The sequence below is a fragment of the Rhyacophila brunnea genome, unplaced genomic scaffold, assembly GCF_057557595.1.
Source record: "Rhyacophila brunnea isolate RB1 unplaced genomic scaffold, BYU_Rbru_1.0 scaffold_8, whole genome shotgun sequence".
In the NCBI taxonomy this organism is placed as follows: domain Eukaryota; kingdom Metazoa; phylum Arthropoda; class Insecta; order Trichoptera; family Rhyacophilidae; genus Rhyacophila; species Rhyacophila brunnea.
Genome location: NW_028233350.1, coordinates 40,995,304 through 41,019,627, shown reverse-complemented (window position 1 = coordinate 41,019,627; position 24,324 = coordinate 40,995,304). Strand labels below are relative to the sequence as shown.

Here is a 24,324-nt window from a genome sequence, read left to right as displayed (position 1 = left end):
AAAAATGGTATTTTACTTGCGGCCCGCCGCTCATTTTGAATTCTTGAATTTGGCCCTCCATCCAAAAAGTTTGCCCGCCCCTGCTCTAGAGTGATCCTGCGTTCGTCTTATTGCTTCAGTCATTGTTAATTCAATCGCTTTCACTTCGTTTGGATGTCACTTCATTTGGATGGCACACGCCCTCGCAACTTCCTCCCGTCCACTCTTCTCTTTCCAGATCAGGCGCGCCAGCAAGGAGGAGTTTTCGAGTCCAGACCCCAGGAACGATACAATTCTTATTATTTCCTATACAATATTACTTCTGCTTCTTCATCAAGATCGTATGGCTGAGGATCGTGGCCTTTATGAATTGGATGTCAAACTCGAACAGCCCTCTCAATGGGTCTCTCGGCAATCTACGACATGTAAGGCATGTGTCTATGAAAAACACTTGGCACTCATGAATTGGTGCATATATCTGAGGCATTAAAATGATCACGCGGTATGTCTAAAAATAAGACGGCGCGACGACATAAACGGACACTAAGACGGCGATCCGACAAAAATAGCGGTCACTTTTTTATTAAGAATATTATAACAGATGGTGTTGGTTAGTTTTTTTAAATTCATTAAGCCTAAACCAAACCATAATTGATAAAAAAATATTCTTCTATCTATAAAATATATAATATTATGTATGATTTAACGGACTTATTTGAGATATTTTATCGTTAAACGAATTTTAAAGACTACCAAACTATATACATATACGATAATATACTCCCTGTAGTCATAGTTAAATGAAAACAAATACGTTTGACTCACAAAGTTTAATGTGCACTATTTATGTCGGATCTTAACAGCCTACCTCCACCCTTCGCTAATGCTTTGTTATTATTCTGTTAATGTCGTTTTTTCGTTTTTTTCTATTATTACATTTTTACCATTTAAAAACGTATCTGTATTATTTTATGGAATAGAGGGAGAGGAAGAGGCGCCAAAATTATATATTTTTTTAATGGGGGCGTTGTAACATAAAGTTTGAAAACCACTGCGGCCTAAGCTGATCCAAGCGTAAACATTCCCGATTATTGTCCAATTATGTGGATTAAATACTTTATATTGTGCTTTGCACAGTACAATATAGGTATGTCATGCCTTGTTTATTGGGACGTAGAATAGGCAAGCGTACCAATTAGGAATATTTGACAAATCTAGAATGAGTCCCACTTCATTTCAGCGAATGCCCTTTGGAGTGCTCCGTCTCCCAATTAATCAAAATGTGGAGGGGTATCCCTCCTCGGAACGGTCGCCCCCGAGTAACAGCAATAATAATTGTCTGAAACGAAATGTCTACTTCCGAAGATGGATGGGGGCCATTCGTTAATGTTGCCCACTTTACACCGGCCGATATGGATCAAACTGAACAATTCAGCAATACAATTTATTGCATTACATTCAAGTACAATATTTGAGATGGGTAAGGGTTGCTAATTCTCAATATTCGTCAGTTTTGACTCGTTGATTGATTTGCGGAAACGTTATGATATAATATTATTCTACGAAAGTGTCGAAAGTAGCGATGGTTTTATTTGACGCAGATGATGCAATATATCCGTCATTCAATTTAAAAGAGTCCTCGAAATCCAAAATCTTCAAAACATGTGTATTCCTTTACAAATCGAGTAGGTATATTGATCAAAGCATAGAAAAATCCTACAGCTATGTAACATCAAACTATAATATAAGCAACAAAAACGAACCATAAGTGCGAGTGAGAAAGCATTCAGCACCCTTATATTTCCGCAATATGCATTGCGATGAACTTTCTACGACTGAATGAAATATTTTTTGTACACGTCGCCGGTAAATATTGATTTAGATGACTACAGTCATTTAAAAACTGTGAGCGCGTGTTGTTGAAAATTATTGTTTTTTTATTAAATATATTTAAAGCTAGTGGTAATTATTCTTGTTTAATTTAGTAGAAAATATGGTTAACTATGTTGTGTTAAAATTTGGTAGCCCTACTTACAAGAAACATGGTGGTTATAACGTTTTATAGTTAAGTTTATAATAATAAAATTGAGGTTCTACTGTGCGTTATACGCTATAAACACAGCGTCATTTTCCGAACAATACCCACTCTCTTTATATTGTTACTCTGAGGTCTGAGATAAGCACTAATATTATTACGCTTCACTATTGTCATCTTGAATAATAATTACTTTTATTAATTACAGCATGATGTAGTGGCGAAGGGTGGAGGTAGGCTGTTAAGATCTGACATAAATTACTAGTGCATATGAGACTTGTCAGTCATACGTATTTGTTTTCATTTAACTAAGACTACAATTTACAGATGGTGTTGGTTAGTTTTTAAAATTCAATTAAACCCTGCGAAAACTATTAAGCCGTAACAGATGATAGTCAAAAAATATTCTTATATCTACAAAATATCTAAAACTATGTATGATTTAATGGCATTGGTTGGAAACAACTCAACCTGTGTCAGCATATTGATCGGCGATACTAAACATCCATTTCCCGTAGTGTCCAATTATGGCAAACTCAGTAAATAGCTTACTGCAGTTATTATTTCCGCGATATCCATTTTCACATGGTCAGATATATCCGATGACGCAAACTCCATATAGTGGTTTAATTCCAATTATAATAATTATTTCCTAAACATTCTTTTCAAGGATTTGTTTGATTGTGAGTACGTCAATAAATAGCATATCATAATTCATTGGACATGTCACTCGAATATAAGTTCCCGGTTTGTTAGTATCTCAGTCTCCGTATCGCTCCGCACAACATCTCATTCTATCGAGATTCGGATCTCGGAACAGTATCATAAGTATTGTAACATAACTACTGTAACATACTCTTACCGACTGTTTAGTCTGCAAATAAACCTCGCTCTTCCATCCATCGAAGCAACCACCAAATCTCGACTTCCTCATCCACCATACCACGACACCCACAGTGATAACCCCCACACAATTATTCACTTTTAGATTAACTTAAACATATTGCAATCTGCTTTGTAGACAGATTTTTAGGAAAATGTCTTTTTCACACATCGATTAATCGGTTAACGCCTCCAAATAAAGTGAGCGCAGGTTTAATTCCCCGCGGAGTTCAACAAGAAATACAAAAGCTCGCTTTGACTCTATTGCGTGTTTGTGCACCAAGTCTTTCACTGCCAACCACTTAGGTACGTCGTACGTCTGTTAACTTATTATAGTATTGCCAGTATGTAGTGTTGATTCCTTATATTATTTTCTTTTAGTTTATAAATACTATTCTTGGGTGAAGCATGTGGCCACCCTGTGGTGTTTCCTAATTGTCTGGTCATAACTTACGTCTTATGCCATGCCTGCACCCTGTAGCTTCACTTAAGGCCTGAGGTATGCCAGCTGCGAAACGCAGTCGGTAAGTTCCATAAAAAAATACCATAGTATGTTCGACTAAACAGTCGTATTCGACCAATCCGCTGAGCTCCATTTGGCAACGTGTGTTTTGTGAATAACGATGACGTCACATCGACATATTCGGCACGTTTCAGGGGAGACGAGTTTTGATGAAGGTTTTATTTATGGCTGTGCGGCAGTCGAGGCGAGTTTAGATGTGAGATCCGGCTTAAGCTCTCCGTAAAGTTTATAATGAATATCTGAAATGGGCGGATAATGTCCGATTGTGACCGACTGGAGAGAGAGCTCAAAATAGAGATCCTAGAGGACGATTGTGTAGTCGGCTATGGACCCGTATAGTCTGTAGTGCGATTCAAAGCTATTATGATTAAATACAGGTACAAAAAATTGTCACAATATACTGTTAGACTATACCCAATCGCAAACTTCAGACAGTTGTTTTAAGTATACGAGAATAAACTTTGTTGTTCTTCCAGGCATACGGTTTAGTCAGACACTTGGTACTCGAGACAAGTGGTGATTGTCAATATTGATTTTGTTTCTTCGAATCTAAACAGCATCTTGCAAAGGAATTTATAGTTTTTATTTGTTTTCTAAATACCCACTTTAATCCAGTCAGTAGCGTATACATCAAATTTAATGTGTGTGGAATATTGTTTTCATTACAGACTGCACACCGGTTTGGAAGTGCAATGGATTTCATTAATATGCGATGTTTCCCAGACAAGCTACCGGCTTGTCTATTTAAATAAATTCTCTTAGATATTTGATTGACTGGTGTAATTTATTTCTTGTTTATCAAAAGTTTTCAGTTGCGCCTCAGAACCCTTAAATAGCATCCAAAATATAGTACAAGTGAGTATTAGAAGAGCAATAGATAGATATTGATTACAATATTTGAAAATTTTGTTTATTAACTTCAAGAATTAGTGAAATGCAAAAATTGCAGGGAATAGAAGCTTAATATTTTTGCGACTGTAAGTTTAGTTATTATATTTTATGTGTAGAAGTTTGTTTAAACGACATATTGAAGAAATAATAGCGATACTCGTATATATTTTTATATTTACTTTATCATAATAATATTAGACTTTTTTAAATACCTAAGTAACTTATTTTGTTTTTTTTTTGATTAATTTCGAAATTGCATCACTGCGAAATTATTAATTAAAATATACCTAGTCGCAATATTTTTTCTTCTATTGCTAAAATGATGGCCTAATTACGCTGTCAAACCAAATTGTGTGCCATCACTTTCACCATTATTTGTTATTATTATCGACATTCAATTTTCATGAGTTTCTGTGTTTTTGTCATATATCAGATGCTCACAATGGCCGAGCAGTAAGATATCGGCTTATAATGTTGTAAACCCCGCGTTCGAATACCAGATCTGACCAGAATTCACGTGTTGTTTTTAAATATGTTTTTTGACCCAGAGTAAGGACCTAAAAGGTTGAGCAACTATTTAACATCTATTTCTCGTAAGAACAAACCTCCACTATGTAGGGGACCCATAATAATATGATCTTAGAATTGAACATGGTGAATTAATATTATAATACACATTTCATCCATTATGATTTTTTTGCCCATGTCCGATCCTAATAAAATCATGTGGGCATCCACAGAGTGGAGGTTTGTATTAACAGTTTTTTTTTGTTTTTACGAGAAAATGGATGTCAGCCACTTGCTCAACCTCCATTCTCTGACTCATATATAAATTGAAAAACAAAATGTGTAGGTATTTACCAGACCCAGGATTCGAACCTGGGACCTACGACGCTTTAGCCACGCGGCCATCTTTGGCCATTATTACCGTGAATATAAAAATCTGCGCATCTATTCTATACACAAGACTGCTATCAGCAGCTATTGAGGGTAGTTTTTTCATATTTTTGTATCGAAATATTAGCACTTATTATAACAATTACAATACGTTGGAAGTTACAAATACAATATTATTATAATATAAACAATATTATAATATATACAAATTACAATACGATTTGGAAGAACGCTGATGAGTAGGTATTAAAATTGACCACTAGTTCTAATTTGTCACTATTAGTATGTCACGCCGTAGCATATTGGTTAAATGCGACGGATGAGGCGTAAACTCGGGAGATACAGGGTTCGATTCCCCGTCGGGGTGACTTACTTTTTTTTCAAAAAAGATTTTTTCTATTGGTTATAATATACTCTCTCAGAAAGTGTTTTTCAAAATAATATATGTGCAGTACGTTAGTTGTAATTAATTGTTACAATACGTGCTATGTTTGACGGCACCTCTCTTGGCTGTGCTAAATTTTAAAACGAGAAAGACAGTTTTGACTGAGCTGACTGAGCTAACATATTGTAACAATTATAATTCTTCAGTGCAAACATATGATAACTACCTTCGTTAACCGCCGATAGCGGCCGATATTAGTTTTGTGTATAGAACAGATGCGTTGGTTAATGTTTTCAAGTTAAATACGCAAAACATGTTAATTTAAGTGTTTGAAGACAGTGATGGGTGTCTACGATTTGACGATTGGCGACGAAAAAACGTTGGAAAGCTTTGGTTTATACCCTGCAGCTACCATACAATTGAAAACAAAAATAAAAATTCACCTATTATTATATTGATTATGCTATGTAATGTTACAATTAATTATTAAACTGCATTTCAATCACTCGAAAGCTCACTAACTTAATCTAATCTTACTTTATATAGATTCTTCAATAGGTTTGTATTCGGGGGTAATAAATAACTTTCTTTTCGATATCATCCCTACGCCACCGTCTCAACAGTATGGCTACATTGTTTTTTCATCCCCATGCCACCGTATCAATACTATGGCTTCTCTGTTTTTATTATGCTGACTAAACACTTCTTGCAGGCGGGAATAAATGCACCGCCGCCAGTCGATCAGCCAGATGCTGTCAATCAATCAGCATCCACCTCTTCAGCGATTTTATTCAAACGATTTCGATATTTTTATTTGTTCCGGCCGTGTTTATCAAATCTTTTCTTCGTGTCAATTATAGAACAATACAAGTGCGTTGAATGGGTTTTGATAAAATATTAATATACTAAATTCCACGATGGCCGAGCGGCTTAAACGTCGGCTTATAATGTTGTGGGTCCCAGCTTCGAATTCTGGGTCTAGCAAATGCACATATTGTTTTTCAATTTGTATTTGGAGCAGAGGGTTGGAGCGGACCGTAACGGATGTATCTATAGTCTATGGAGCGGACCCTTTTTTGAGTTGCTACTCTCCGGGACCTAATACTTGCTCCAGCTACGCTCCAGGGTCTGCTCCGCTCCGGATAAAAAGTTTTAATATGTATTATATTTATAAAAATATTAAAAAAATAGAAATAAGTAAGGTTTTAAAATAAGGTTTATTATTCATCATTTTCATTATTTATTCTAGTACTTAAACAAAATTTCAGACAGAAAATCGTCTTTCATTATCTGCGTCTTGTGCTAAAAAAGTGAGGTTATTTTTATTTATCACTCAGCAGTGTTGCCATATTTCAGATGATTCCAGTGTTGCAAAGTAGTGTCAAATATAATATTTATTTGTATTTTAAGACGAAAATGTAAAAATAAAAAAACAAGAGCAGTGGAACACTACAAATTTTCGGTGCTCCGGATAAAACCCCACCGCTCCAACGCTCTGGTTTGGAGTCAGAGTATAGAGTATGGAGCAAGTGGCTTACATCCATTTCTCCTCTCTGTGGAGGCCCATATGATCCTCTAAGGATCGAAGTAGTTTAATAGTATTAATTCACGGCGCACGCACAAGGGGTGGGGTTTCGTGTCTAAACCTCCCCCCCCAGAAACGAAAAAAAAATCTTTAAACAAATTATTATTAAGTAATATTTAGGAATATTACTGCTTTTTGTCAGGACTTTGAGAATCATGACACGAATGATTTGCTGTCGAACCCCTTCTCAATCTACTGGCCCCACTTCTCGTTATTCTACAATACGCAGGGCTTGTTACCACTGGAAGCCACATAGCACTCATAAATTGGTACAACTATCAGGAGCATCCAATCTTTGCTTTAATATTCCAATGCGTCATATCTAAAAGACAGGATAGCGCGAACGACACAAACGAACACTAATGATCCTAATAATTATCACCGTTAATACGATTTACTCACTTTTGGATGCAACAGCTCGCAATAAGCCGTAGGTGCTCACAATAATACAATTATACAATAAAATTTATAAAAATTACGTTGATATTTTTTCTTTTGTTTTTGAATATTATTAATTAATTACACTCTCCAATATGTAGAATACCTCCCCCGACCTTTATCTGGCATCCACCATATCTGAACGATCAGCTGCATTATTTTTATACTAATACCCGAATGAAACTTATCAGTTTCTTCCAATAAACGATTAAAAAAACTCAAATTTAACGTAACTTACGACTCACGACTTTTTAAGAATTAATGGTTTTTTCCGACCATGTCCGATCCTAATAGGATCATATGGGCCTCCACAAAGTAGAAGTTTGTATTGACAGATTTGGTTTTTTTTTTATGAGAAAAGGATGTCAGCCACTTGCTCAACCTATTAGGTCCATACCCTGACACACACAAATTGAAAAACAATTTGTGTACTTGCCAGACCCAGGATTCGAACCTGGGTCCCACGGCGTTATAGTCCAACGCTTGCCGCGCGGTGACCGTGGGTATAGTTGTTTTATAATGGTTTTAATATGATACAAATAATGTATGTTTAGTATTCCAATTGACCTACGATTAGTCTATAAAAGTCGCTGATAACAATTTCATTTTGACCTATCTGCCAATTTTGCATAAAGCTCTTTTTTATAGATTAAGCTTCATGTTCATACAAAATGTTTTTTTTTAACATCTTTAGTTCGCCTCATAATAAAAGTTTTTACAGCCCTCTCTTCAGGCACAACAAAATTATTTTTGCGTTTTTTGAGTGTAAATTAATTATTTTAGTAAAAAAAAAATAGATTTATATTGGTGAGCTATCAGGTTTCATAAATTTAGCTTTATTCTATCACCTCGTCCAATTCCCGCCATAGAAAATTATAATTGTTTGCTTACTCAGCAATTTCGCGGCCATATAGAATACCGCAGTCTAAACATTGAATGTTGAATAAATTTCGATTGGAAATTTCCAATTTTTATCAAGAACAAAGGGAGCATAATGGTTTATTAAATCATTTTATACCATGATAGACTGTTTGCCGTGATTTTACGTTTCTCGTGAACATAGATGATTTTCATATTTTGTTTTAGACTATCTGCTATTAATGATAAATGGATATATTGAACATGCTTTAATAAGAGGCAGTGACGTCATTAGTCGAGTCATGAATTCTGAGAATAAGGGAGTGGAAGACAATTATTGATGTCTTCGAAATGTGGTGTTGACGTCGAATGCTTCGTATTTCTTAAACAGAGAGCACAGGACTAGAAAATCCAGAAACTACAGATAAAAAAATCAATGTGTGTTAGAAGATAATTATACTGCTTTGGCGTAACAAAAAAAAACAAAACTTATTATAAACTAGATTCTTTGACTAGCTTATGCTTACGGGCCGCACAAAATTGTGTTTTTGCTAATTACTTTTCAAATGCAAATTAACACGTTAATTACAAAATTAATTAAAAGGTTACGGGCCCATTGGGTTAAATTATCTTGTTAAATTACACACTCAAGAAAAGGGACCGCTTATTGGAACGCCGTTGGTTTATTTCTATACACTTTAACTTATATTACTGAATTATATATTTGTTTCTCGTTGTTTTTATTTTTAAAGTACCAATTGCAAATGGCCGACAATAATTAATTCGCTGCCTAAGCAACGGAACAATTCTAAACTATAATATTATACTGTATAATCGTCACGATCGCAGTACCATACCGTGGCGTAAAGGTAGTTCGTTCGGCTGATAACCGAACAATCGGTGGTTCGAATTCAATCGAGTGCGTTTTTTGCGTGTGAAAAAATAAATTATGTGTTCCATGTCACACACCAAAAATACACTCTGATCTGATTTCCCAAACGCGCCAAAAGAAGTATAACTTCAAAAACGGCACTTGATAATATTATGTTTAGACGCGTTCTGCATTTTTTTGTACATATATTGTTCGGCGCGAACTGGATAGCCTGGAGAGACTGGTGGTTTTGTGTAGCCTCCAGGGAAGGCGAAGCAGAGGAAGAGCGTCGAAGCGCTTGAGCGACCAAGTAAAGGAGGTGACTGTGGGCAGCTTTCACTCTGCCCTGAGAGAAGAAGAGGATCGAGAGGGATGGAAAATCTTGGTCGCTCAAAAGATGACAGAATTTCAAAGTGGTCACGATCTTCAGCCATGAATGAACGACCAAGAAGATGTCTCTCTTAGGCTCTTGTTAGGCAAAATGACGTCCTTAAGCAGACTTAGAATGCCGTACTTTTTCATTTTTAATTTCAATTTGTCTGTAAGTTCGTTAGGTTCCTACATATATGTTTTATTATTTATTTTAGGCTACCTTAAACCAATGATATTAATATGGACGAAGCATCTGGAAAAAAATGACACCCACTTTTTTGTCGGGTCTGCCGAATGGCATAATCTGTTCTAACGCCATTACAATAAAGGTGATATTGCTATAAATTCCCGATGCTTTTTGTCAGGTCTGCCGAATGGCATAATTCATATATTAATATATCAATATCGCTCGCTTACATGAACATTGACACTAGAAACACTGTTCTAACGCTATTACAATAAAGGTGATATTGCTATAAATTTCCGATGCGTGACATCACATAATAGAAATTGCGAAATTTTGTCACGGGACGTCTTCCTATACATGTGCGAATGTCACTATGCGCGAATTTACTTGCTAGCTACTGTACTGACTGCGTTGTCCATTAATAATGTCATTGCCTTAAACTGACAATTAATATACAAAAAATCTTTAAATTGACATACACACCACCTACTGAGAATTCGAGCAATTCCACGATACCTACTATCAAACTGTGGCGGTTTTAGATATGTTTAATTCTGTGGCGCTGACAGGTTTGGAGGCACCCATGTAAAAAAATTGTCTGTGTGTTTATTATCATTAATGTGATATATTTCCTTCATTCGTAGAAAATCGAGCAGCTGCCTCCACCCCCCCGCACTCGTCTCTGTCGGAGTCTGGCGAGGAGTCAGAGACGTCTCGCAAGCAGACCGACACGGAGATGTCAACCGCTACTGACTCCCACTATCCTTCATCAGCCATCAAGAGAGTATCGCTCGGGTTCGCGTACGTTGGATCCAAGCAGTACCATTACGGCAGCTTTTACCTCAGGATGGGAGCAGTTGGTAAGAAGATGATGCATTGTTATTAAAGTGTATATATTGACCTCCACTCTGCTAGATTCTACACAATTTTTAGATTTAAAAAAAACCTAGCATTTTTTTCTGCCATCTATCTAGCTTATTTTATTATGTGACATATGTTTGTGAATGCTAGTTGACAACACTAATCACAATATTAGATGTTGCGACAAGTCGTGGGTTCGTCCATTGATAGAACAATCATGAGGATTTGATGCGGGGAATCCGCCATAGACTAGATGACTAGAACATTGAAGCCAGTTTTTGAAACTTAACGACGGCCAGGTCATAAAAACCAAAAAAAAATACAATCCCCACTGAGTGTCTTCAAATATTAACAATATTGAATCCTAGTTTCGTTTACGTGACAAGCTTCAATGCATATTTATACAGGCGTAAATATTGAACATGACAATATTTTCTTTAACACGTGTTACATAACACTTTACATACTCAAGAATAAAACCCAGAAGGTAGTTTAATTTCTTAGTGTGTGTGTTCTCTCATTATAGGTACCTACCGTTAATTATTGTATTATATTATAAAATATATTCAGTAAACTTTCCATCGAAGTTTCCAATTGACTCGTTATTGTGGAGAAATTGCTACATTTTAGATTATTTGTCAATCATGCTCAATATTGTTATTCTTATTATCCTCGTTATTCTTATTATCAAAATCTACTTAACTCCGCGAACCAAAATATTGACAAATAGGGAAAAGTGCTGTGGGCTGAATTAATAATAAAAAAATATGTAATAAAAAAAAAATCAAAATACCATTCATACTGGGTTATAGTTTGGAAGCACATTTATAAAATTATTTAGTATTTTAATATATACTTATATAAGTTTTGAAACTTGACATTTCAATTTTATGTTGGTTTTGAATCTGAATAATATGGATTTGGTTTGTTTGGAAAGTAAATGTATTATAGTATCCTGCACATATTGACGTTTGTTTCTGCGTACCTAATTGGATGAAAAACGAAAATGGCTATTTTTGTTTCCAATTGAATGTCATTTGTAGTATAAATGGTTTGATGATTTTTTTTCCATTTTAGACATGAGTAAGTTTTGAAACTAAATACTATTTTTAACATGCGTTATCTCTATATTTAGAGTGGTTTCAAAAGTGAATAAATATTTGTTGCGTAGATATTGAAATAGTGAACAATTTAGCATCTAATGTTGTTTAATAAATAAAAAATGGTCTTTATGCAGGTTTTGAAACTAAAGTATATAAATATGTGTAGTTTTATTTTTATTTTTGATATACGACATGACAAGATGAACATCATATTATTATCATCCAACGCAAAGCTGCGCCCACATTGATATCAATAATAACTGCGTGAGATGTCACATTTGAGGAAGGCAAGCTAAACGAATGAGTGTACGATCAAAGAGACGAAAGAGGCTTACAGAAGAAAAGGAAAATAAAGTGTCGGATTTATTGAATTCGATATGCTGAAAAGATTTCAACGGCATCAGCGCTAAGAAGCCGGCACGCGAATAGTAGAAGTGTTAATATCCACCCCTTACGTAAGGCTTTTGTGCCATATAAAAAGAAGCTGCAGAAATTTACATAAGAAAAGTTCAACTGTTATACTTAGGCATTTTGTATAGATAAGTAAAAATTCCTAGACTTCTTGATTATTAGCTTTATGCGTCGTCATTGTGAACCGGTACAGGGTACAATACCTATATGGTTACGTTTAAATTGAACGAATGCAGTTCGCCGTAGCACAGTGCACCGTCAGCTTTTATATCGGAAAGATATGACCGTATAGCATTGAGATCTAATTCAAAGTAGTCAATAAATATGTCGTAGATTCTTTGTTATTATTTAATTATGTCGGATGAGATAAAATGAAAAAAGTCGATGACAGACCCAGAATTCGAACCTGGCACTCACGACGCTATAGCCCGTCACTTAAGCCGAGCGGGAATTGCGGGTGTTTAATTAATACGGTTAATTTATGTAGTTTTAATTAAATTTTGAATATTTAGACGTAACATATTGCATAATTACGTAAACATAAAAATAAAATGGGACTACAGAAACTACACGCAAATAAATAACGTGAATTCCGGGTACAGAGCATCGAGGTTCAGCTGTAATCTACGAATAAAAAAAGAAGGAATGGGCGTATGTACAACTTACGGCAATCAGAAAGGCCGGCAAATATGGCCGACATTGCGTGATACATAAAAATAAAATACTTACACAAAATTACAAACACATACGAAGTTTCTACGCACACGTACTGACCACGTGATATTTGTTTACGCAAAATCGTCGCTTTCCAAGATGGCGAATTTGGTTACCCGTTTTATACTGCAATGAATCTGTATGTTCCTTCCTTTCTTTTTTTATTCATTGGCTGTAATATTGTTTTAATAAATTAACCATTTCGAACATGAAATATGGTCGACGTATACCGAAACCAAAACATTCACAATCTAACGCATGTCTGTAGGACTGTAGGTAATATAAGCATATTATATCTTTATATTATATTATATATATCTTTATATCTGCTTAGAACTTTATTTTACACATCGCAACACTGCCATATTATTTTGCAAATCTAAAATCATTATATTATTCAAAAAGCTTAATATTGTATTCACTATCAATGTGGTTTGGTTTAGCTCAGTTTTAATTTATGCTGAGACAAAGAAATAAAGACAGTTGAAAACTTCAAATACGATTTACTCAGAACATAACATTTTGGATTGTGGCGGTGTTGTTCTAGGGGTGCGACATGGTGCTTTAAAATGTATCAGTGGGTAATACCTACGCACATATTTAAAGCGACCGAGTCAATATTCACGAAAAAATATTATAGCCGCTAATTAACCGCTCTCTCCTCTGGTGTGAACATAAACAAAAAAGAATGTGACACGTCATTAACGGTCGCGATAATGGCAACCACGGCGTCGACATAAAATGGCGGCCAGCGCGCGGAATGGTGGGGTGAGTTTTCCCGCCAACGAGTGCGAGTTCCCGCCATAATAATTGCCAAACGAATCGGGCTGAATTTGACCGCTCGCGATCGGCGGCTTGCCCAAAATCGACGCTGATAGACGTCTATACAATGTTATGTGTAGTATACTATATTAGTATATTATAACACGTCACTCAGCTAGGCTAAATTTACCAATATAACAATCAGAGTTATCAGAGACGTCTCGTGGGGATAGACAGGCCATGCGTTGCTTAGGGGTATTAAATGAAGGAACGAATACGAATATTACAACATTTGAGAGCTGTGGCGATGCGATCGCTTCAATAAAAAGAGCCAACATCCTTTTTTACAAAATAATGAAAAAAAATCCTTTACAACTTATCACATTTTATATGTATTTTTATATCCTATGGCGGTATATCGCATAGCCAATTTTTTCACAAGGGGGTCTCCAAACCGGTTAGAGCCTCAGTAATCCACGTACTTAAAATACACCGCTGTGAGGATGTTTCGTGGAAATGCTTTAATCCTCAGTAAAAGATGTAAGGTGTAATTATTTCAAAGAATTTTGATCCATTCGTCTGTTGATGTAAGCCAAACATAAATAATAAAACAGGTAGGTAGGTAGGGTAAGTACAATTATTTTACACACACTTTCAGATTTGCCTAGGGACGTCACTGCACGTTATGTGTATTTGTGTCGTGTTTTTTTTATATTTTGGGGTACCAGTGAGCTATGTCCTTAACCCTTCTATCCATACGGCCTTGAATATAATATACGCTTGACACTTGTAGAGTGTCTCTCATCTGGTTCTGGATGTATGGTTCCATGACTGAAGGTCTTGTGGCTTCCGTCGGCTGGGTCATGGCTGGTGTATCAACGATTTATTTGAATATATACCTAATATATGAAGCGCCTAGTTTCAAAAGCCCCTAAAACGGTTTTTGAACATTTTTGAGTTTGATGGATGTACGTCAAGTTGGACTGCCCACTTTTGAAATTCAAAATTTTGAAATAGCCAGTCGTTAGTGCTGCGTTAGTGCTGGTTAGTGCTGCAATATCATCGTTAGTGCTGTTGTATTAAAAAAGTTATAGGCAATTCAATGTGGGCAGTCCAACTTGACGTCAAGTTGGACTGCCCACTTTGTAAAAACAAATAAAATTCAAAATTCAAAATAGCCAATCGTTAGTGCTACATTAGTAATGGTTAGTGCTGCAAAAATTATCGTTATTGCCATTAAATTGCAAAAGTTATGGGCAAATCAAATTATAAAAAACGTCAAGTTGGACTGCCCACTTTTTAAAAACGAATAAAATTCCAAATCCAAAATAGCCAATCGTTAGTGCTACGTTAGTGTTGGTTAGTGCTGTAAAAATTATCGTAATTTGCATTAAATTAAAAAAGTTATGGGCAAATCAAATTATGACAAGCGTCTAGTTGGAGTACCCACTTTTGAAAAACAAATAAAATTCAAAATCCAAAATAACCAATCGTTAGTGCTACATTAGTATTGGTTAGTGCTGCAAAAATTATCGTTATTGCCATTAAATTGCAAAAGTTATGGGCAAATCAAATTTTAAAAAACGTCAAGTTGGACTGCCCACTTTTTAAAAACGCATAAAATTCCAAATCCAAAATAGCCAATCGTTAGTGCTACATTAGTATTGGTTAGTGCTGTAAAAATTACCGTTATTTCCATTAAATTAAAAAAGTTATGGGCAAATCAAATTATGACAAGCATCTAGTTGGAGTGCCCACTTTTGAAAAACAAAAAAAAATCAAAATCCAAAATAGCCAATCGTTAGTGCTACATTAGTATTGTTAGTGCTGCAAAAATTATTGTTATTTCTATTAAATTACAAAAGTTATGGGCAAATCAAATTATAAAAAAAGTCAAGTTGGACTGCCCACTTTTGAAAAACAAAAAAAATCAAAATCCAAAATAGCCAATCGTTAGTGCTACATTAGTATTGGTTAGTGCTGCAAAATTACCGTTATTTCCATTAAATTACCGTTATTTCCATTAAATTACAAAAGTTATGAGCAAATCATTTAGGTACTTACTAATTGTGCAGTTGAAGTTTTTATGTACTTACAGGTAAGTACCTAGCGCAATTGTTATAGTGAAAGAAAAAAGAGATTAGAATGGATAGGTACACATTTTTTGCCTGATTTCCCAAGGTAAACTCAATGATTTTAGTTCATAATTGAAGCCTGAAAATAATACAAGATAATGTTTGATAAGTTTTATGAGCGAATACAAGTAGGTGTGCACGGGCAACAGTGGATTGTATGAGGCGAATGGATGGTGTTTTGTTTGAAGCCTGCGAAGGCAGGTAGCAAAGTATTGTGTCCATGGCAGTGTTGCCAACCGTACTATAATTATAGTATTTGTACTATAATTTTGGCCCGCGTACTATGTACGATATAAAACATGTATAGTACGCCCAAAATACTATACTTTTGAATATCGGAAAAAATATATAAAAAGTACTAAAATTTCTATATTTTCGTTGGATAAATTGGTGCAAAGTACTATAATTTCGCAATATAAGCAGATTTGCAGCACATGGAAAAAAAATGCTCGAAAAACGTAAAAAAATCCCTTAACTTTGGTTTAAAATGAAATTTCTTGAATAGTTCGGCAAGCATTTTTGGTCGGAAGAGGTACCAAAATAAAAAGGGGTCTCCGAGTTTCTCAATATCTCTGTTATTTTTTTTTTCTGAGAAACAAAAAACCTATACATTTCCAACAGATGCGTACTATATTTTTTCCCCAAATACTATTATTTTGGAGGCTCTGTACTATAATTCCACTTTGAAAAGATGGCAACACTGGTCCATGGCCTTTTCCGTTATTGCAGACTGCAGACACTGTTGCCAAAGATAGACATGTTCAGATACAGAATATATTGCCGATTATACAATTAATAATCGGCAGCACTAAATGGTAATAGTGTAAGTATTTATATTTTGTGTACTTACCTACTTTCGTGTGTTTAAATGGTACAATCAAGTTTCTCCGTAATGACATGCTAAAATAGGTAATTTGAAATAATGTTTTCACAGGAGTTTAAGATTTTTTAGCGCCCGTTGCATTAACCAAACATATTACATGGTACTTCATATACCTACCTACAACTGTTGTAGGTAGGTATGCAAACTTGTGCCTAAATAAAACGAATCATAATATTATAACATAGATACTTTTACTTAACTTAACTTAACTACCTACAAGCGGTTAAATACTGTCACTTAGGATATTATGACAGCACTTGATATATAACTGCATATTTTAATGTTTTCACGGAATCTTTATAAGTTTGGCCTCCAATAAATACAGAGTTTATATTTTAACTACCTAGCCTATTCATTCATATACGGCAAAAAAATATGCCGAAAAATAACACCGCATAGTTTCAATTTTGTATGACGAAGTTCAGCTTTGGCCGGGTTAAATTTTATACCTAGTCCAGTGTTACCATCTTTTCAAAGTGGAATTATAGTTCAGAGAACTAATATAGTACGCGTTGTCATAGTGTTGAATATGTATAGGTTTTTAGTTTCCCAGAAAAATATAACGGAGAATTTGAGAAACTCCGAGACCCCTTTTTATTTAGGTACCGCTTACGACCAAAAATGCTTACCGAAGAATTCAAGAAATTTCATTTTAAGCCAGTCAAGGGTTTTTTTACGTTTTTCGAGCAATTTTTTTCCAAGTACTCAAAATCTTCTTATATTGCGAAATTATAGTACTTTGCACCAATTTATCGAATGAAAATATCGAAATTTTAGTACTTTTTACATATTTTTTTCGATATTAAAAATTATAGTATTTTGGACGTACTATACCTGTTTTATATCGTACATAGTACGCGGGCCAAAATTATAGTACAAATACTATAATTATAGTACGGTTGGCAACACTGCCATGGACACAATACTTTGCTACCTGCCTTCGCTGGCTTCAAACAAAACACCATCCCTTCGCCTCATACAATCCACTGTTGCCCGTGCACACCTACTTGTATTCGCTCATAAAACTTATCAAACATTATCTTGTATTATTTTCAGGCTTCAATTATGAACTAAAATCATTGAGTTTACCTTGGGAAATCAGGCAAAAAATGTGTACCTATCCATTCTAATCTCTTTTTTCTTTCACTCTAACAATTGCGCTAGGTACTTACCTGTAAGTACATAAAAACTTCAACTGCACAATTAGTACCTAAATGATTTGCTCATAACTTTTGTAATTTAATGGAAATAACGGTAATTTTTGCAGCACTAACAATACTAATGTAGCACTAACGATTGGTTATTTTGGATTTTGAATTTTTTTTGTTTTTCAAAAGTGGGTACTCCAACTAGACGCTTGTCATAATTTGATTTGCCCATAACTTTTTTAATTTAATGGAAATTACGATAATTTTTACAGCACTAATCAACACTAACGTAGCACTAACGATTGGCTATTTTGGATTTGGAATTTTATTCGTTTTTAAAAAGTGGGCAGTCCAACTTGACGTTTTTTATAATTTGATTTGCCCATAACTTTTGCAATTTAATGGCAATAACGATAATTTTTGCAGCACTAACCATTACTAATGTAGCACTAACGATTGGCTATTTTGAATTTTGAATTTTATTTGTTTTTACAAAGTGGGCAGTCCAACTTGACGTCAAGTTGGACTGCCCACATTGAATTGCCTATAACTTTTTTAATACAACAGCACTAACGATGATATTGCAGCACTAACCAGCACTAACGCAGCACTAACGACTGGCTATTTCAAAATTTTGAATTTCAAAAGTGGGCAGTCCAACTTGACGTACATGTTTGATGGATATTTTTGTGACCTATATGATGGCCAAAGATTGAACTTCAAAAACGCCAAAATTCGTCAATACGTATGATCAAAAATTAGGTTAAATTTCAAAACTCGCTAAAATGGTTGGGTGTGCTTTTCAAATACCGCTAAAATGAAAAGCCAAAATACTCTTTAGAATTTAACAAATTAAAAAATAAATACATAAAGTTCACAGATTTAATAGATATGATTTTTTCTCATTTTTCTCAAAACTACCTAAATCGTTTTTCTCATTTTTCTCAGAACTACCCTAAATCTTTTTAGGGGTTTTTGAAACTAGGCGCTTCAACAATATTATATATATGTTTTTTAGTGTGTTCTAAATTATGTATCTTCCGAATATATTTAAACGACAAATTTTAAGTGGAAATTGAATTAAATGTATTATAGTAGATGTTGACTGCGGCGATTTTATTTGACGCAGATGACGCAATCGATTCGTCAGAATATTTAAAAGGGGGCCTCGAAACGGCTCAAACTAGTCATCAATTTTTAAATTATACCACAATCTTAAAAATAAGCGTATAAAATAATACTCAAAAACTAAATCTCTGCAAATAACATCAAATGGACTGATAAACAAGTACGTTTTGTATACAATAAAATAGTAAGTAAGTAGTTCGAGTCATCACTGTCATATTCAGTAATAATAATGTATGTTGAGCGATTCTAGGGGAGAGATCGATATTTTACTAGGTACGTACGTTGGACGTTGTAATTTAGGTTTTTATTTTATTTTTTATCGTATAGGCCAGTATAGGGCATCAAAATCGGTCAGTGCCTCTGGATGTCGACAAAAGAATAAGTAATTAAACCCCAACCCTTATTATTTACGTCGATTTGATTTTGATTTTTACACGATAGAATGTGACATCCAGTAGGTAAGTGACCGTTTTATGGAGACAGAATCGCCGACAAAAACAATTTCCCGCCATAAATTGTGAAGCCTGCGAAATGTTGCCACTGCCAATAAAAATCTCGCGCGACTTTTCGGAGCGATTTATTTCGAATAAAAAAATATTTCCGCCAGGCAAACGAGCCATAAACACAGCATTTTTTTTGACATTGCAATTTAACCAGGCACACATTTTTCATTCCTTGACATTAAATTTCCTTTTGATGTCCATTTGTTTTGTTTTAAATTCAATTTTATCTCCTTGGTACCTACTCTTTTTAATCCGTTATTTTCTTTATTCTTATAAAACAACGGTACATTTAGATACCGTAGTGAAAAAAATATTTTAATTTCAGTTTATTTTTTAACCCATTTTTTATTCAACGAATAAATCACAAGGTTTAGGAATGTAACATTCTATATTGAACGTGCATAATTTTAAAACACACTAAGAAATATATAAGTACTGGAAAAACCTTTTTTTTTAAAAAAATAAGTTGTTCCGATAGGTTTTTAAATTCGTAGTTTTAAAATGACAATCCCAGGCTTTAGAGAATAAATTTTCATATATAAACATTGTTCGTATGCAGGTGACAGAAGATGCCAGTGGCGATGAGTTCATACTAGGCGATTATTTAATCCCTACCTTCTTAATAAAAATATATTTTTTAATGTGTATGGTATTTTAATCATAACTTTATTATTTTATATTCTAAAAAAATATAATTTGAAAACGACATTTTGTCTGTAGGTTTGTAATATAAATTGATTGTCGACTTGGTCCAATCAATTCCACTAATACGCAACAACATATAACACAAACACAATAATATAACTAATTTGATAAATTTCATGTATACAACTACATGTATATAAACTATTACACGCGTATTGTAAAACATCCACGCACGCAATGCCAAAACCTGAGGTTATAGGTATAAAAGCCTAACATGTTTTGTAAAATACTTAACTACCAAGACTGTGGAATTTTCTTGCCCGTATTCGAATCGCGATTGAGCATTACTTTTTTTATATAGGTATATAAAAAATAATGCTTAATCGCATTGTCTTTTTCTCGTGAAATATCTATAAAAAAAGGATAAAATATAATATTAAATATAAAATACTGAAAATGTCAAAAATTCAAGTCCTGTCCCTAAATATGACTGTCACAACGGGCACCCTTCGCTACTAACTGATATAAATATACTTATATCAGAAAATACACATCATTATTTTAATATGTTATAAAATGCTTGGAAAGTATGCAGGAGACAGAAGATGGGACGTTCCTTTGTTTGTTTTTTCAATCTTGTAAAATAATATAATTAGAGGATATCAGAATAATGCATTTTGAATGTTTACATAATTATAAACATATATCGGAAAATAGCCCTTATATATGATTGTTTTCCTTGAACAAAATTTAACAAAACTAATTACTTGAGCTTTCGTTATGTTGCTCTGTGCCTACATTACAATAATCTATCCCAGCCGAACAATGCGCCCTCCGTTCATTAAGACATGCATTTATCGAACGCTGCACGGCATTTTAATGAACTTACAATGTCCATAAAAACAATTACCAAAGTAAACATTACAATTATTATAATGGCCGATAAAAATCTAAAATACACAAAATATTTTTACTAACTCTACCCGCATTTTTTGACAGTGCTCTTTATTAGTGGTGATACCGAAATAATTAACAACCGGTTTGCTCAGCCGAAATAAAGGCTTATTCACAAATGATCGGTTTATTGCATTATCACTGCTAACCTTTTAATTACCACATTTAAGTAACACGTTAATTATATCTAATGGCAAACTGCTCCAAACGCACTAGTCGCGGTGTTAGCACTAAATGAGTTTTAAGCTGGTATACCTTTCGTAAATAACTTATGTTAAGTCCAGGCACGAACCTGTGATTTCTCATACAGTTTTATGGGATGTTATAACACATAGCGTCCGTTGCGTTAAACACGTGCGACGATGTCTAGAGCTAGCAACTAGATAACTCCGATTATGTTGGCATGTAGGTGTACGCATACTTTATTGCCGTGAACGTTTATTCTAATGACTGATAGTAGAATAACACTGATTCCGAAAGCGACCTTCTCGTAGCGATAATTTAAACGCATTTTAAAAACATCTAAATCTAATTGAAATAAATAATAATATCGTTATAAGCTTATAATAAACTCACAGGCATTTTGGAAGCAAATATACATATTGGTGATGGTTTTATATTATTCAGAAACAACTATGTAAACTATTAAAACGTCAATGACATTGAGCTACTTTACAAGCTGTTTGTTGGCGAATTTAAAAGCGGGTGATTCAGCTACTGCGATTGTGATTATGACACACAACACTTTCCATTCGCTGAGAAGCCACAAGCCAGCGACTATTTTGACAGAACGTAGTAGCAAATCATAGACAATAGATGATATACGCAAAAAAGCATAGATAATAATATACACAAGCTAGCGAATCATAATATTGTGTTGTTTTTTACTTTTATCGGGCTCTAGCGCTATGAAGTGGAACCTAAATGAATGTAAAATGCTTGCCGAATAATGTTTCCATTTTAAAATGTCAAAACGGTAAATGTCAAAATGAATGAATGAATGTATGCTGGGAATCTATATTTTTTTTTAAATTACGTTTACCTGATGCCATCAAATTAGATTTCAATTATAAAATTTTCTTCAGATAACATGTTAATTATACCTAATTATTTGATATAACCACACTCGGGTCGGTACCTAGTTCAATATTATGTTTAGAACACTCATACAAAAAGTGAAAGATATTATTATTTGTACGACTTTGTATATTTTTTTTATGTTTTTTAATATTGTGTAATTTTATTTTTAAATATTATTATTCCTTGGTAGGCTGCTGGTAGACTATTGATTTTATATTCGGCTTAAATCTCGTATCATCCGGCTCTCATGGACCGGTTAGATCCATTATAAGCCCATCACTAAACACGTTGCGTGATATAAACCCATTCTTGACATATTATTATTATCTCTACCAAAATTATTTTATCGATGAGACGTATTAATACTAATAACACATTGTCGTATCAAATTATATGTCTATAGGTTTCATTGAAAAATAATATAAAATTCTTTTGTAGCTTAATTAAATTAAATTTACACGCTATACCTCCTCGTTCTCTTTTATGAAAACTGAAAAAATTAGAGATTTTTGAGACTGATAAAATAAATCAATCTGCTATAGGTATATTTGAAATTTATAAATATGCAATTGCGCCCATGGTGACCTGGTTGGTAAAGCGGCTGTCTCACATACCTTTGGTCGCAGATTAAATCCCTAGGCTGGCCAAAAAAAATCATGCAGTTTGTTTAATGTATATATTTTTGCCAAGTACATAATGGCTTGGGCGACTTGATAAAAAAAGTCTGTTAATATAACATCCACTCTATGAAGATCCACTTAGGAGTGAAAATTGTATTGTACTTTTTTTTTAATATACTACCCTTTTATACGTGCATGGATTTACAGCTGACTACGTATTATCGCGGCCATTACACAAAAATGCACGTGAAAACACGTATTATCGTGCAAATTGCAAGATTGCATGCGTGTATCAAAAAAAAATCAGAAGCTTCTGAATTTTCACGCGGCAATTGGACAGTGCAATATCTGTGCGAATCTACCGGTAAAAAACCAGGTTCACCGATTTTAATGACCTGTCAAAATATAATACTATAAAATAACATCGCGTATCGATGAATGACATTGGCGAGACAATCAGCGCTTTTACGTATTATTGTCGCGATAGTTTAAAATACACACTATTGGTGCAAATAAATCCATGCACGTGTACAGGCGCTATACATCTTTACCACTTTTATATTCAACTTAGTCTTTAAATGTTTCTATTAAAAAATATTTCTTAGACCAATTACCAGCTGGCAACGTTTCCTCTATTGAGCAGTAAATTTTGTAAGCAAAACTATATTCACCATTTTTGCATAGACAAATGAATTTGTCTAATTATTATGGAGTAGAAACATAACCTAACCTAACAAAGAAACAATTATTTTTATGCCACATGGCTGTAACGCCTTATCATTGACAATGAGTAGATTTATAAAAATTGAAAAACTAATTGCTACTAAGCGACCACAGGGACGCTCTAAAATCCATATCTCAAATAAATGCTACTTTTATAATTATTCCAGATTACTGCTTCGGCAAAAATCTAATAGCCGAAAATTCCTTTTGGCTCGAATGCATATTTACTATTTCGTTAGCTGAATGCAGAACTATTATTATATCTCACATATTTCAGTTATTTATTATTTATATAGACAAATGTGCACCAGTTTTTCATCAATAATCATACTAAAATATGATGCGTACATTTATCCAAAAATATAATAAATAATTTCAGTTGTTTCAAAAAAATCAATTGTAAGTTAGGATAGTTTTGCATTCATCTGACGATTTGTGAATCGTCAGTGTGGTTTCAGATAATTTACCTTCGTACAAATATTACATTTTGGTCATTTAATCATACTAAAAAATGTGTAAACTCGCACATCTTCTACTTATTAAAATTAAAACAAAAGGAAAAATCGATTCTTTCATCCAATGTCGCGTGTTAGGCAACGGTACGTCACCTGTGAATCCAAACCTTCAACACGTGGTAGTTTTTGACCCACTTCCTCCATAAGTATTTGTGCACGGCCGCTCCTGACAAACACTACTGACAGATAGACACCTGCGTTGTACCTTCACACTCTGCAAACACGCACCATCTGAA

The 24,324-nt window shown here is 34.2% G+C and overlaps 1 protein-coding gene across 1 annotated transcript in view; it reads left to right on the top strand.

The window, feature by feature from the left end:
- The window catches only part of LOC147064240 (proton channel OtopLc-like), a 252,185-nt gene that overhangs the window by 209,511 nt on the left and 18,350 nt on the right, over positions 1–24,324 (top strand). The window contains exon 6 of the mRNA XM_085958679.1: positions 10,557–10,763. Coding sequence (XP_085814805.1) covers positions 10,557–10,763 — 207 coding nt within the window. The remainder of the gene's footprint in view (positions 1–10,556; positions 10,764–24,324) is intronic.